The sequence below is a fragment of the Lipomyces oligophaga genome (assembly GCF_038497815.1).
Source record: "Lipomyces oligophaga strain CBS 7107 unplaced genomic scaffold V1516scaffold_3, whole genome shotgun sequence".
Lineage (NCBI taxonomy): Eukaryota > Fungi > Ascomycota > Lipomycetes > Lipomycetales > Lipomycetaceae > Lipomyces > [Lipomyces] oligophaga.
The window spans coordinates 1,811,169-1,826,037 of NW_027117787.1; the positions used below are offsets into that span (position 1 = coordinate 1,811,169).

Below are 14,869 nucleotides of genomic sequence, written 5' to 3' on the forward strand. Positions count from 1 at the left end.
CGGGTCTAAATATTCAGAACCTGCTTTAATGAACAAATATTTTCCAGACAGCGTGGAAGTTTTTATTTGTGAAGAGATCACGACTCACAGCCATATCACAGAGTCACAGAATTTAGCTCTCACAGAACAACCTCGCACCTTCTGTGACCTTCTGCGTCGTTCAAGAGTGTTCTGCGCGCTGACATTTAGAAGGGATTATTACTACCTCAGATACGAGCACGTGAAAGCCAGTAGTGGGAGTGCAGATAGCTGTGAAGCTGACTACATAGGTGTTTGGCTTGTGAGAGATCCAGGTCTGTTCGAGGTCCACGGCCGTAGAGGACAGATTGGTAGAGAGCTTTGGTACGACGAGAACCTGCATTGTTTGTTGGAATGAAGAACTGGCTGTAGTTTGGATCATTGGCTGAAGTCTCTGAATTGCGGACGACGATATGGAAATGAAGATGAGGAACTGTTTGGCCGGCAGCAGGTCCATTGTTAGACACAATGTTTAGATTGTGGAGGCCAAACACGTTTCCGAGGGCTGCAGCTAGAATGGAAAACAAGGGTCCGATATCTGTCAACTCTCTGCTGTTCTGAACAGAACTGGGCCGGTTTGCGTATTCTGCCGCAGTTTCGACGTGCGATCGGGGAAACAGCAGCAAATGTGCTGCAGCCGAAACAAGTGGTTGATAGTCCAAAATCACAACATGTGACGGTGTTGAAAGCACGACGTTGTAGGCTTCGAAGCAGGCAGTGATCCGATCAGAACTACATTTGGGATTCTTGCTGGTAGTAGACGCAGCCGTCTTAGAGGATCTGTAAGAGGGCCCTTCGAAGTGGTAGTTGGTGGAGTCGCCAACAGGATCCCCAGCTGGTACGCATTCTGCAATCTCGCAGAATGGACAAGGGCCAGCGTCTTTATCGTGCAAGTTTATTTCGTCACGCATGCTCTGTACAAACAAAAACACTCAAATGCCGACTAAAGTTCGATGAAAATTCAACAAGTAGCCCCTCAGAAGGATTTCCATTATCCCTAATTCCCTTTTGAAACGATCCCAATTGGCTTTTTGGTGGATGTATGTGTGTATCTCCCTCGTCAAATTGTCCCCAATTACCAAGATCATCTCCTCCTGCCAAGGGCGACGTAGCGCCACGTGACTACTACCCCACATTTCTGCGCTAGCCATGCCAGCAGAGTCCGGCGAGGTTTTGGAGTGGTTCGCCGGTTCTTACTTTTCCTGTCTCAGAAGCGCTGTTACTGCATTCTGTCTACGTGGGGAAGATGGACCAGAAATGGATATAAGACTCAGGGGCAGGTGCCTTCAGGCAGACGTCTGCCGACAAAGGCGGGGATCTGCCCCTCAAGCACCACATTTGCCTATTCCCCACAGAAGCTTAAGCCATTTGGACAACATCATGACCTTCCTTGTAGAGTCTTGCATAGCTTCATTCTTTGACTTTTTCTCTGAAAGCGCACTCTTTTGTTTTCTTTCCAGCTAATGCCAGGTAAACCAGTTGGATTTCCCCACAGATCACAGATACATGTGTCTTCTATAAATATCTGCTCGTCTTCCGTCCATGATCAGTCTAGGCTATTTGAGAGGCAATTCAACAGAAAACTAGGCTACTCTTCTGAATCAATAGCAATATGAGCTTTCTTGACATGTCTTTCAGCGGCCTACGAGGTGTGCGCGGTACTAAACTACAGTTACTGATTACGCTTGCTTGTTCGTCTGGCTTCTTGCTGTTTGGTTATGACCAAGGTGTCTTCTCCGGAGTTATCGAAAGCCCTTTTTTCCTCAGTGTATTTAATGATCCAGACTCTGGCCTCCTAGGTACGGTTTCTGCGATTTACGATGTTGGCGCGGCGTTCGGGGCCATCTTGTGTATGATCGTTGGTAATTATCTTGGTCGTCGGCGTGTTATCATGCTGGGATGCGTGATAGCCATTGTTGGTGCTATTCTTCAAGCTTCTTCCCGTCATATGTCGCAACTGATTGTTGGTCGTATTATTGCTGGTTTTGGAGTAGGCCTATTAACTTCTACCATCGGTATTTGGCAAGCAGAGACATCTGAGGCACACAATCGTGGCGCGCTAATGTCTGTTGAGTTAACCTTGTGCGCCATTGGTCTGTTACTAGCACAGTGGATCAACTATGGCTATGGCACAGACAATACTGCAAAAGCGTTTGAATTTCCTCTTTATTTCCAGATTGTATTCTTGTTTGGGTGTCTTGTCCTTGTTCCATTTCTGCCCGAGTCTCCTCGCTGGCTTGTTGGACGAGGCAAAATGGACCAAGCGCGAGATATGCTCGTCTGGCTAAACAAAGAAGAAATTTCTACAAGCGATCCCAAAATTACAAAGACACTGGAGGAGATGGAAGAAATTGCTTTACTGGAAGAGATTAGCGGATGGGAATGGTTTCGCTCATTGTTTCGATCTGGCCCGACCCAAAACGGCAAACGCGTGGGAATGGCTTGTGCAATTAACAGTTTTCAACAGCTATCCGGAGTTAACTCAATCACGTACTATGTTCCTACGCTATTAACCACCTTTATTGGAGTGTCTCGTTCGGACTCACTTTGGATTGGTGGCTTGACTTCCGTTGTATCGCTTTCATTTTCCCTAGTCCCTATTTTTTCTATTGATCGTTTCGGCCGATTGCCGTTCATGATCAGCGGTGCGGTTATCCAAGCAATCTCTTTCTTTTCAATCGCAGGACTATATGCTAATCTTCCGGAGGAAGGAACATCAGCTGCGAAGTCATATGGTATTGCAATTGTGTCATTTATCTTCCTTTACTTTGCAATTTTCTCTGCAACTTGGCTGGGTCCATCATGGATGTACAGTGCAGAGATTCTTCCACTTAAAGGCCGAACTCATGGAATGGGTCTTGCGGTTGTATTCTACTGGATGTTTAATTTCCTGATTGTGATGATCACCCCTACTGCGCTAGAGAACATCTCCTGGAAGTTCTATGTCATCCTCGGAGTCTTCAACGCGGTCTTTGTTCCAATTCTCTGGTTCTTTGTTGAGACTAAGGGCAAGACTCTTGAAGAACTGGATATCTACTTTGCCGAGAGATATCATGGAGGTCGCGAGCTGCACGATGTTGAGCTAGCTATTCAGAATCGTCATGGTAACAAACCTGAAATTAATCAGGTTGAGTTTGAGGCTTCCGAAAAGTCTGAAAGCACAAAGTGAAATTGAAGTACGGTCTAAAATGTATGAAAAGGTTACTGCAGTTTTGAGTTTTTTCTTATCAATGTTATTATATTTTGTTTCACATGCTCTACGAGAAAGGCGAGTGTAGCGTAAACATGAGAAAGGTCCCAACGAAACATTCGCTTAATATGTGTAAGCTTTTGTACTTCTATGGAATCAGAACCAACACAATTTGCATTTTCGGTATTTAATGTCTAAGACAGAAAAGATTTACTTTAATGTGTGACCCTGTTTGTTCAAGAGCAGAATGTTTTTATCTATAGAAAATTAAAAACTGGATTTCAGACAGCTAGAATCTCCATCGAGATCCCATCTTCAACCCCACTTCTATGACCTCATAGCCCCACCATCAATTAGATCCAAATTCGGAGTCATTTAGGTCTTAACCTAACCAACATAGATAATTTCACAAAATGTAGCAGACTATCTATTACAGGAGATCTATAATACAAACCAAGTGATACAAAAACGAAGAATTCAAACAGATCACAAGGGATATCAAAGTATTTACTTGAATCTTCTGTCCAATGGCGGGGAGCATAAGATTCTAGCGAAATGTAATGATACCCTACTAAACCACAACCGACTGGTCACAAATATAATTCACAAAAATAATACAAAACTTCAAACACCTGCAGTCCGATGTAATGCAAAATATATCAAAAATAATAATCAGACTTTATTACTGATTGAGCCCATCTTTTCTAATTCTTCCTTCACAAGCTCTAGTTCAATAGACATTTTGACTTCTTTGTCATGGAGCTCACTGTGATCTTTGAACAGCGTGTCCATCATTTCCAGAGTAACACCTTTGGTTTCAGGGACAAAAAAATATGTCCAGAAAAAGGACAAAAGGGCAAATGCACCGAAAAATACGTAAGTTCCAAAACCTGTGCCGTCAATTAATGGAGGAGTAATCAGGCCAATGATGAAATTGTTGATCCAGTTTGAACAGGTAGTAAGAGCGACACCTTTTGCGCGAAGCGAAGAAGGAAAGATTTCAGCTGGAAGTGCCCAAGGAACGGGTGACCAACTGCAAGCATAACCAAGCATGAAGATAAACAGAAAAGCGACACTGACCCAAGCCTCGGTTTTGTGGGCACTCCAATCATCACTGTATAGCCCAACCATGATAGCAATGATAGTATGGGCACCCGCCATGACTAATGAGCCATAGAGCAGCAGTGGTCGGCGACCGACCGTCTCCATAGTAAAGAAACTAGTTATGCAGCCCACACCTTGGAGAGAGTTCAAGACACCAGACATGATCAATTGCATATCATAGTTGAAATTCATATTTTCGAAGAGAGTTGGAGAGTAATAAATCAATGCATTGATACCACAGAATTGCTGGAAAAACATAATGCCGATACCAATGTGGGTGCGACGCCAACAGCCGGGTCTGAAACAGTCAATCCAGGAGGCTAATTCGAGCTCAATTGAATGCTTCAGGCTGCCATCCAGCAGATGCGCGTGGCGTTCCTTTGTAACGGTTGATTGGAACAACGCCTCACCTTTGATCTCAAGAAACTCGCGGCGAATACGCTTATCGGAGTCAGGCAAGTTACGGAGTTTGCAGAGTGTGGCAAGCGTCTCATCGTACCTGCCGACGGAAGCGAGCCAACGGGGTGAGTAAGGCAAGAAGGATACAGCAGCAAGCAAGCACAGACAAGGAACAAGCTGGAGCAAGAAGGGAAGACGCCAGGCCCACTCGCCAGACATGTAGCGGGTACCGAAAGTAAGCCAGTAGGCGACAATAACACCGACAACAACAGCAAACGACTCTGTAACAAGCAAAAACCCTCGGATTTCAGGAGGACTAATTTCAGAAATGTAGAGCGGAGCTACCATACTGAGCATACCGATTCCCAGACCTCCAATAAAACGGGCAACAGTGAGCATAGCATAGTCCTGGGCAGCGGCCTGGAGAGAGCCGCCGACAATGAAGATGAGCAAAGCGAAGACAATAGAGCGCTTTCGCGAGTACTTGTCGGCAATCCAACCCTGGTTCCAGGCACCAATGAAAGCACCGAGCTCAAGAAGAGCAGTCATGAGACCCTTTTTGAAACCAGCACCGGCATGACCCGTAGCGATGTCAGGGATGTCTGTCAGAAACTGATCCATGACAAGGGTAATCGAGACGACACCCTGATCGTATCCAAAAAGAAAGCCACCGACGGTGGAGCTTAGCGCACAGAGGAAAACGTACCAGTTTCCAAGGATGTATGCCAGACCCGGCTCACCGTACGGCTCGTTGCCAAAGACATTGTCGAGCGTGTACTGGGAATAAGGCTGTTGGTGCGGTTGATCGTCTGAGGCGTCTTCTTTGTGTTCGGATTCGAATTTGAAGACTTCCTCGGGAGCGTTTCGCCTTTTCTGGGCGGAAATGTTGTTAATCAACTTCTCCATATTGTGTTGGAGTATTGTCTCGGTTCAGTTTTTGACTTTAATTGCAGCAGGAGTGCCGGGAACTACAGAAATATCAGACACTAGCGAGCAAGTACTAGGAGACAGTAGGCGAATGCGGGGGAAGACGGTTCAGACTTTTAGTGGAAAGAAGGAAAAGGCTGTAAATCCACCTTGCGAGATGGCGGGCCAAGGAAAAATGGAAGCGACATGGCACACACGAGTGTCTTATAAGATCTTCTACCCCGGATTACTGAATTTTCCCGCACTTGGGGAGTGGCGGTGGGCCTGACGACAGAGCGTCCAAATTGCCGAATCTCTTTGGTACGTTATTATTCTCTTGGTCCTGGTACTAAGTGGGAGAAGGATGAAGTTTGTGGGGATGGCGCAGACGACTACCCCGCAAGGCTGGCTGGCCTTTTGGCCTGTATTGCTGACGAATGCTGGGTCTCGAGGAGCTTTCCATTCTTCTGTACAGTATAAAGATGGAAAGTACATAGCCAGCGAGGGGTACTGCATTGTCCGGGCTGTTCCAGTGGGGGAGCAGTGCGCAATTGGGTTTGTGGGGGACTTGTATGGAGCTCTGCCCTAGGATTTGGACTCAGATATTCTACACAGCGTCAACCGGATTAGTATTCTTGCGCGGGAAGGCGGGCTCCGAGACCCGAAGCCGGGAATTTGTTATGACGTTGTAACGCGAAAGTCTGTTGTACGACCGTGTCGAATTGGCTTGTGGGTGGACAAGATTATCGTGAACCACAGAGAGTAAGGAACGGATCAACTCGCCGAAGATAGCTGGGATATTTAGCACCTGCAACTGAGTAAGTTGAACAGACACATGGTCGTCGGTCCCAATGGGACTTAAAAGACTTTGGTACAGACATATCTGGCCTCGTGCTGCTGTAGATCAGGAAACAACGGAATGACTGCGGTGCTCTTCAGAGTTGGAGCAGACTCGTTCTGTGGGCAAATAGTTCACTCCTCTCGTTTGAGCTGGGATTGGTATTCGTTTGCTCACGTGAGCAATCTCGGGACTATCTGGGTTCGCAGAGCATCTCCAGAGCTGTCGTGATGGCAGCACAAGCCGATTATTCGATTATTTTCCATCGAACTCATACTAGAAGATTCTACATTTCAATAGTCCATTGATGGATGATAAGTGTCCATGTACCGTCGCTTCCGTAACTTCCGTTGTGTCCTGCGGTCGTGCAAGTCCTAGCTTCGACAAAAGTCACGAGCGTGGACACCGAATGCAGACGACGCAAGTCAGCCATAAAGCCGACCCCTGAGAAACAAGTGTAGACGCACGTCGTCGATTGGTTAGGTTGGACTGAGCACTCGAATTCTCGGCCAGATGAGTTCCCGCTGACTGCAAGAACGTCTGTTTGCTCTGTCGTCTTGAATTGCACTGTATAAAGCAGGAGATGACGTGCTGGGCCTGATGTTGTAAGGATTGGAGGGGCAATGAGGGGACCCTACAGTGAAAGCGAGCTGGTGGACTCTACAGCGTGGAGTGCAGATGTTAAGTCTAGACAGGTAAACAGGCAAGGCGTAATTTGAACTTAATTTGAAACTCTAATACAAATGTAAACGCCCGAAATCTGTGGCATATTGCCGTGATACTTTGTAGACTAGGCTCTGTCGCGCGGACCAAGCCGGCGAGTCAAAACATCCTCGACTTGCCCCTCAGTTCCAAACTGTGCTTAGAATGGTGGTTACAAACCAGCCGGCCTTATACCGGCTTCTTTAGTTTATCCAATGCGGGCTTTCTAGATATAGCAGAAGCAGACATACAATATTCCAGTTCCCGAGTCTTTTCTGAAGACGGCAGGCAATATTGCCATACTCCGGCAGCGGGAAGCCACGAAGGTGGACAGGAGAGGTCGAGAGAGCCTGAAAGCAAAATGTAGACACCAACTTCAAAGTAGTTTGAGGAGTCGTCAGTCCGTCTTCCTGGGAAGCAACTAAATCTGCACACGTCTAGCTCTTTCCAGTGTAACCTCATCTTGATTCAAAATGGCTGCTGCTCCTAAATCTTTTGACGAGCTGCCTTCTTGGGACGAACTGCCTTACAAACGTCGATTTTGGGCCTGGGGGCCGCCTGGTTCACATGAAGAGGGCCTGGGAATGCTCAATCTGCTCACACCCGAGCATCTCGTCAAAAATGTCGTTCCGGAAATTAGAACAGGTGAACGAGTTGGACTTGGCTGGGGTTTTCATAAGCTTGAAAACCCGCCTTTTGGTCGTGTTCCCTTCAACCTCAAGATTATTCCCATCGCGTATGTTCCAAACTTTTCTTTGGGCGTTGCAGGTGTAGTCCACTAACAGAATTTTGTTGATCCAGACACACAGCCTTCGACGACGAATACGTGATCAATCCGCAGCAGTCTTCGCAATGGGACGGTTTCCGCCACCACTCGCAGCCCAATGAGAATGCTGACGGATCAAAGACGCTTGAGATTGACGACGATTGCGTTTGGTACGGTGGGACAACTCGAGAGGAGATTGTCAAGACAGACCGAATCGGCATCCACCATTGGGCCAAAGAGGGAATTGTCGCCCGCGGCGTGCTTCTTGACTATGAGCTCTGGGCTAAAGAACAGGGCATTGAATATTCGTCGTTCTCTACCCATACAATCAGTTACGAGGATCTACAATCTATGATTGAGCGATTCGATGTCGAACTCAAGCGTGGCGACATTTTGTTTGTCCGCATTGGACTCATCGAAGAGTGGAATGGTTTCTCCGCCGAGCAGAAAGAGGCTTACGGTTCCGGCGACGAGTTTCTTCACGCTGGTCTTGAGCAGAGCGAGGAAATCATTCGATTCCTGTGGGATTCGCATTTCTGTGCCGTCGCCAGCGACTCGGTCAGCTGGGAAGTGTTTCCTCCGACTGTACAACAGTACAACCATCATATCCATCTACTTGCTGGCTGGGGGTGCGTATTCAAACTTAGTTATGAGACAATCAGTTTACTGATCTTTTTAGGTGTCCCATCGGCGAGATGTTTGATCTTGACGGACTTGCGGAGCTGTGCAAGAAGCATGAAAGATACTCGTTCTTTGTCTCTAGCATGCCTTTCAATGCTGTCGGCGGTGTTTCTTCTCCTCCCAATGCGGTCGCTATTTTCTAAAGGCTTTTGGTATAAAATTGCAATAGCATCAGAGCCATGGCTCAGTGGTCTTCAGCCGCCCTTATCCCAAGCCCACACACTCTTGATTTTTCCTGAAGTGCTAGTAGTCGTACGTAGATCACAAGGCCGCCTAGGTTCACGTTGACAAGCAAGCTGCCACCAAACCCACCGGTTCGCCGGTTATTGTACGTCGTTATTCTACCCCGCAAAGTCAATTTGCTCTTAATATTAGACTTTGGAGCTAAACCTTATTCGGCAATCTCCCCACGTCCACTAGTTTTAAGTTCCTGTTTGAGTAATGCACAAACAAGATTGTCTTTGCCCCCGCGTAGCCGGGCTTTTAAGGCGAGCCTGACTGAGAGACTGCAGGCACGCGAGATTGTACTGGATGGCTTTTTAACCTTCATTCAATCAGATTTTGCACTTCGCTGGCATCTGAGTGATTTTGCTTCTTTTCTGTTCAATTCCTCTTCGTTTGCTGCAAGTGTTCGTGCTCATTCCTGTCTTCGTCTTCTTGGCCCTGTATTTGATTATTCTCTGTTGCCGACCTTTCTGCACGTTCGCACGCTGCCTTCTTAAGAAATGACGGACCGAGTCAAGACAAGCAGGTCCTCGATCGCCTGCAATCGATGCAATCTGGCGAAGGCAAAGTGCGACGTCGCCTCGATCGGTTCGCCTTGTTCGCGTTGCGCTGCCAGACATCTCACGGACTGCGAACCAATCAAGTCCAGGCGCGGCACCTACGACAGAAAGCTTAGCAGATTGCGTCGACAATCGTCCGCCGAAGGACGCGGTTCGGACAGCGGGAGGACAGAAACCACGCGCGTTCGAGACACACAGCAGAATTCATCTTCATCTGCCATAGCATTTGCACCAGTGTCTGCTGCTTGGTCTTCAGTTCCAGCTCAGCCCAAGGCTACTTCAACTGCTGCTGCATCTACTCTCGCCACCGTCTCCGCTGCTGGAACAGTTCGCCCCTCTACTTCCAGTAAGGCCGCAGACACAACTCCTGCTGGAACTGCTAGTTCTGAGCCCACCTCCCGATCGATACTTTCACGATTAGAATCTTCTAAATCAGATATAGAAGACAGGTCCTCTGCAACAACGATCTCACTAAACAATGATTTCAGCGATACGATTCCTCGTCCCATTTCCACTCCCCATTCATCCGAAGCGAGTTTCCCTCACCGATCGAAGTCCACTGGCGAAGGCGATGCCGCACAATCTGAATATCATATGGAGGACTTCAACGCCCATCATGACGAGCAGCCTTCAAACTCAGACACCGGACCGGCCATCGATTTGAACCAGCTTAAATCAAATTCTAGCGAATCTAGTTCGGAAAGTTATGAGTTTTCAATTGACACAAATCAAGTTGGTGAGGACGGATTTCACCGCTTTTTGAGATCCAATTTGGAACCAGAGACAAAGAAGCAGCTGAAAGAATGGTCTCGAGTATTTAAGGGTCTGTTTGACAACATCACGTACGCTACTGCTTCGGTGAATGGTTCGATTCCGAAGCATCCTTTGCTTTATTACGGAGAGTCATTTCCGGCTTCTTGGCTTTTTAGTAAGGGCATGACTCGAAATCATTGTCAGATTCGACTTCCTCGTCCACGAATCATGCTCTCAGGACCTAACGATACAGGGCTACATGCAATCAGTAATTTTACTCGTGGAGTTCGCCATGTCACTCTCCTAGGTGCCGAGCATCCTGCACATGCTACTCCAGATATGATTGCCTATTTGTCGAGCCAGCAATGCTTCGAAAAGCCTTCGCCATCTGTTCTTGAAGAGCTTTTTTCCACATATTTTGAAAAGACACATCATTTTTATCCGATAATTAACCGATCAGAGTTTGTTAAACTATATGAGATCGATAAAATTCCTTGGCTCCTTTTTCATTCCATTTGCTTTGCAGCCGCCTCACATTGTCCGATTGCTGCTTTGTGCCGTGATGGACAGCATTCTAGTCGTCGCGAAGCTCGTGTAGCGTTCTACAAGCAGGCGAAAGCACTGTTTGACTTATCTTACGAAAAAAATAAGATTGTCCTTATACAGTCTGCACTATTGCTCTCATTTTGGGGTGGTGAGCCGGATGATTATTGGAATTCTGTTTCATGGATCAACATGGCTGTCAATATCGCTGAATCGCTCGGAATGCATCGAGCTCTATCTTCTGCAGATTTGCGAGATGAAGACAGGACTTTGTGGCGTCGGATTTGGTGGTGTCTAGTTATTCGAGACAGCTATTGTGCTGCTCTGCTAGGCAAGCCACTGCGGATCAATTTGTTACAATGTGATGTGGAGCCATTATGCCGGAAAGATTTCGAGTCTGACGATTATCCTGCCGTTGCTCGACTATGGGGTGACAAACATACAGCCTACGAAGAATACTTACTCGAAAGCGCAAAGCTGAGCTTGATTTTACGAGAGATTGTGCAAGCGCGCGATTTAGGAAATGTGGATACCGATTTTGTACTGGCAACGCACAAGGCCATGCAAGACTGGGAAGCTCATATGCCAGACCGTTTACGAGTTTCTACGATTTCACAAGATTCTCCTCTGTTCGTATATGGTGCCTCTCTTTCACTGATTTATAATCATCATTTGATTTATCTACATCAGACAGCGCCACCAGAGTGTACATTATCTGATGCGGTGGCACAGCAGGCCGTGACAAATATTGCCGATTTTGGGAGCACTTTATTTATGGCATCTGTGATTCCATATATTCCGCAGGAAGTACTGGCAAGTTTTTTTGTCGCAATAGTGATGATTTTCACGCAAATTCAGCGAATCAAGCGTGGGTCTTTAACTGTGGAGCAAAAGACTCTCTTTACTATGGAATTGAAGATCTGCGTGATGATTATCCATCATGCACAAGATTACTGGGATCATGCTGATTGGATCCTTGCAATTTCCGAAGGATTACGACATTCCTTTTTGGAGTCCGGCAGCAACGCAGAAACCGGTCGTCCGCGTACTGAGTCTAACGGTACTAATACGAAGGATGGGATGGCAGAAGACGAGAACATCTTGCTGGACACGATGGAGTCTACTGAGCGAGCATCACAAGCTCCTGCTCAGGATGGAAATTTGATGGACATAGATCCTAGTTCTTATTCACAAATGAATGAGCATGCAGCTTCCACAAACTCGATTCCAGCCCTTAACATGCAACATTTAATTCGGCAAGGTGTCGGTAGTAATCTTAGTATGCTTGGTCTGAGTCCGTTGCTGGCATTTGATAATTTGCCATTACTTGGGAATAGCGCCAATACGACTGATATGATGCATGTTGGTGTGAACGATATGTCTGAAGACGATTATGAAACTAGTAGTATTTTGGTGTAATGTTATTTATAATTGATGCTCTGGGTATTGTTGGTATGGGACATTGGATCCGGATTTGTATATAATTGGAGTTTGTGTTTGTATTGAGATCGGTTTACATAAATGAATTAAAAAATAATATTTAGTCACTATTTTAATTTGAGCTTTCAGATGAAGACGATATAGACAAAAGATATTAGTGACGCATCTGGGTTATTAACTTTATTTACCTGTGTGAAAATATCATTCTCCATGGATACAACTCTCCAACCAACTGAACAAAATTTATAAAAATTATATGAGATACAAAATAAATCAGACTAGATATTATTCGATTTGCTTTAAAGAAAACTAAAGATATTATAATCAAACGAGACCTAAGTTTATGCGCTGGCTTTCTGCTTCTCAATAGTGTAACGTTCACCAAAAATTCCTAGCTGTTCAGCAAGGATTTGGACTGCGACAACCTTGGAGTTGAAGCGACCGAGAGGAAGAGCACCGACCATGAAATAAACGCCAGGAACACCACAATCACGGAAGCATGAGTTGAGCTCCGATTCTTCATCAAGACCCCAGACCTGCTTCAAATTCTTAGTCTGCTTATCACCCAAAGTCTCAGCGCAAGATTCCTTGAAGCCAGTGACACCAGTCGCAAAAACTACGACCTCAGGCTGAAGGGTCGATCCGTCCTTAAACACAACGGAATCCTCGGTGAAGTGATCGATCTCAGAGCCCTGGATTTTGATGTCTCCATTGATGATCTTCTCGCACGCACCAGAGTCGAAATAATAACCTCCATTACGCTCCATGGAAAGATATAGATGACCAGAACCTTCAGGACCAGACCAAGTCTTGAAACCAGCCTTATGAAGACCATCCAAAATATCTTTGTCGAGTTCAGCAATAATGGGAATTGTCTTCTTCAAATAAGCTTTGGCAACATTCTTAGGAACAGTCTCGGAAATCAAGTCGGCTTCCTCAAGAGCAGGACCATTATCCATGTAGAGACCCTTGTTCAAAGTATTAATGCCCTTATCGATTGACATAACAAATGTAGGTGTGCGCTGGAGCATGGTAACTTTAGCTCCATTGTTGCAGAGATCAAGGGCAATATCGTGTCCGGAGGAGCCGGAGCCAACAACAAGAGCAACCTTGCCATCATAAAAAGATCCAGACTTGTGACCAAAGGAGTGAGTGATGGTATTTTTGAACTTCTCTTGTCCTGGGAAAGGAGCCGGCATCTTTGGCTTACCACCACCTAAGCCTGTGGCCATGACAATGTGCTTGACGCTGACCTTGGTGGGAGTACCAGCTTTGTTAATGGTCAAATTCCAAGTCTTGGTTGCTTCATCATAGTCGGTATCGTCCTTGACAACATAGGAAGAATTCCAAACATTGATATCCATAACTTTGGCGTACATCTCCATCCAGTTACCCAGTCTTCCTGCAGACAAGAAGAGAGGCCATGTGGTAGGGAAAGTCATATATGGCAAATTAGCACCCCAGAGAGTATCATGAAGAGACAAGGAAGCATATCGAGTTCTCCAGTTATCACCAACACGAGGATTGCGGTCAATGATGAGATTTGGAACTCCGAGCGCGTTCAAACGAACAGCAACATCAAGACCATTGTGTCCAGCACCTACAATCAGAACGGTTGGTTTAGGATCTGCGACCTCAGCAGCACGCTTCTGGTCGTGCGAGAGCTTTGCGTTGTGACCACCATCAGGACGGTTTTCGAGAACTTGCCAAGGATGACCGTGGACTCCATCGACAACGGTAAGAAGAACATAAGCCTTAATTGCTCCAGTAGAATCCTTGACTAGACGAGCGTCACCCATGCAAGGTCCGATTTTATTTTCAAAGGTGAAGGGAACGTTGATGAAAGAATGACCGGGGAACGGCTTGAAAGCAGCAGCCTTACCACTCTCGAACACAGGATTTGCAGCGCCGGCAGACTTGAGAACAGCCTTTGCCGCCTGAAGAATGTTTGCGCTTGTGATAGCACGATAGTCGTTGGTGAAGGCGATGAGATCACGCCAAACACCACCTTCGACAAACAGCGAGGAGAAAGCTGAGGCATCAGCGGAGACGATGGCAGACTCAAATGCCTTAACAAACGCAGAAGCGTATCCCTGGACAGTATCGTCCGAGGCAAGTTCTGCCTCAGTGAAGTAGTCCTTCGGAAGTTCGTACTCAGGATTTGCAACGTAGGAAGAAGCCATTGGATAGAGTGGAATCAGAGACGACTGATGTAGTATAAAACTGAACAGACAAAACTAAACAAAAGCGAAGAATGCACAATATTTATATCCAGTGCGACATGAAGTCTGATCCATGGGCCATTTCGGCTGCAAAACGTAAAGCTATCGGCTTGGAAGGGCGGGGGGGTTCGACCATAGAAGGAACACTAACAACAAAGAAAGCAAGACCAAACAGCAGAAAGAATAGCACCGTAGCTACACTGGCTACCATAGTACTCCCTCTCCTATCAACTGTATTACCTGTAGTAGCCGTGAGATGGCATTCCTTATATATAGCCGCGAAGGGAAATCGCCTGATTCTGGCTTCCCCGGACTGAGCTAAGTGACCCTTCGAAAGACTACCCCGGATTACCAGCGGCTTTGACACGGCAGTTTAAGGCTACGTACAATTTTGCTGATCCTAATTCTCACAGTGTCCAGCAGAGTCCGGTTATATATCGTACTGCTAGAGTTTGGCAAAGTCGGCGCCAACGGGCTATTTGTAGAAAGCCGGACATCCAGGGGAAGGAGGGGCCAGCCGCA

At 46.5% G+C, this 14,869-nt stretch overlaps 6 protein-coding genes across 6 annotated transcripts; 3 read left to right on the forward strand and 3 right to left on the reverse strand.

The window, feature by feature from the left end:
* Positions 1-15: 15 nt before the first annotated feature.
* Positions 16-1,063, reverse strand: V1516DRAFT_674230 (HIT-like domain-containing protein). Its single transcript, XM_066922063.1, has one exon. The coding sequence runs from the start codon at positions 927-929 to the stop codon at positions 207-209; it is 723 nt and encodes a 240-aa protein (XP_066778522.1). The 5' UTR covers positions 930-1,063; the 3' UTR covers positions 16-206.
* A 582-nt stretch (positions 1,064-1,645) lies between these two features.
* Positions 1,646-3,187, forward strand: V1516DRAFT_622413 (general substrate transporter; the record flags this gene model as incomplete). Its single annotated transcript, XM_066919584.1, has 1 exon — positions 1,646-3,187. One exon carries the CDS (start codon positions 1,646-1,648, stop codon positions 3,185-3,187), a length of 1,542 nt encoding a protein of 513 aa, XP_066778523.1.
* Positions 3,188-3,880: 693 nt separating this feature from the next.
* Positions 3,881-5,617, reverse strand: V1516DRAFT_621683 (putative MFS monosaccharide transporter; the record flags this gene model as incomplete). The annotated part of the gene is made up of 1 exon (XM_066919536.1): positions 3,881-5,617. The coding sequence occupies one exon, from the start codon at positions 5,615-5,617 to the stop codon at positions 3,881-3,883; it is 1,737 nt and encodes a 578-aa protein (XP_066778524.1).
* A 2,013-nt stretch (positions 5,618-7,630) lies between these two features.
* Positions 7,631-8,747, forward strand: V1516DRAFT_685304 (uncharacterized protein; the record flags this gene model as incomplete). The annotated part of the gene is made up of 3 exons (XM_066923606.1): positions 7,631-7,925; positions 7,967-8,552; positions 8,603-8,747. The coding sequence occupies 3 exons, from the start codon at positions 7,631-7,633 to the stop codon at positions 8,745-8,747; spliced, it is 1,026 nt and encodes a 341-aa protein (XP_066778525.1).
* A 582-nt stretch (positions 8,748-9,329) lies between these two features.
* V1516DRAFT_622377 (fungal-specific transcription factor domain-containing protein) lies at positions 9,330-12,104 on the forward strand (the record flags this gene model as incomplete). Its single annotated transcript, XM_066919581.1, has 3 exons — positions 9,330-9,924; positions 10,123-10,410; positions 10,450-12,104. 3 exons carry the CDS (start codon positions 9,330-9,332, stop codon positions 12,102-12,104), a joined length of 2,538 nt encoding a protein of 845 aa, XP_066778526.1.
* Positions 12,105-12,244: 140 nt separating this feature from the next.
* V1516DRAFT_674238 (uncharacterized protein) lies at positions 12,245-14,779 on the reverse strand. The gene has a single exon (XM_066922064.1). It carries the CDS (start codon positions 14,306-14,308, stop codon positions 12,467-12,469), a length of 1,842 nt encoding a protein of 613 aa, XP_066778527.1. The 5' UTR covers positions 14,309-14,779; the 3' UTR covers positions 12,245-12,466.
* Between the last annotated feature and the right edge of the window lie 90 nt (positions 14,780-14,869).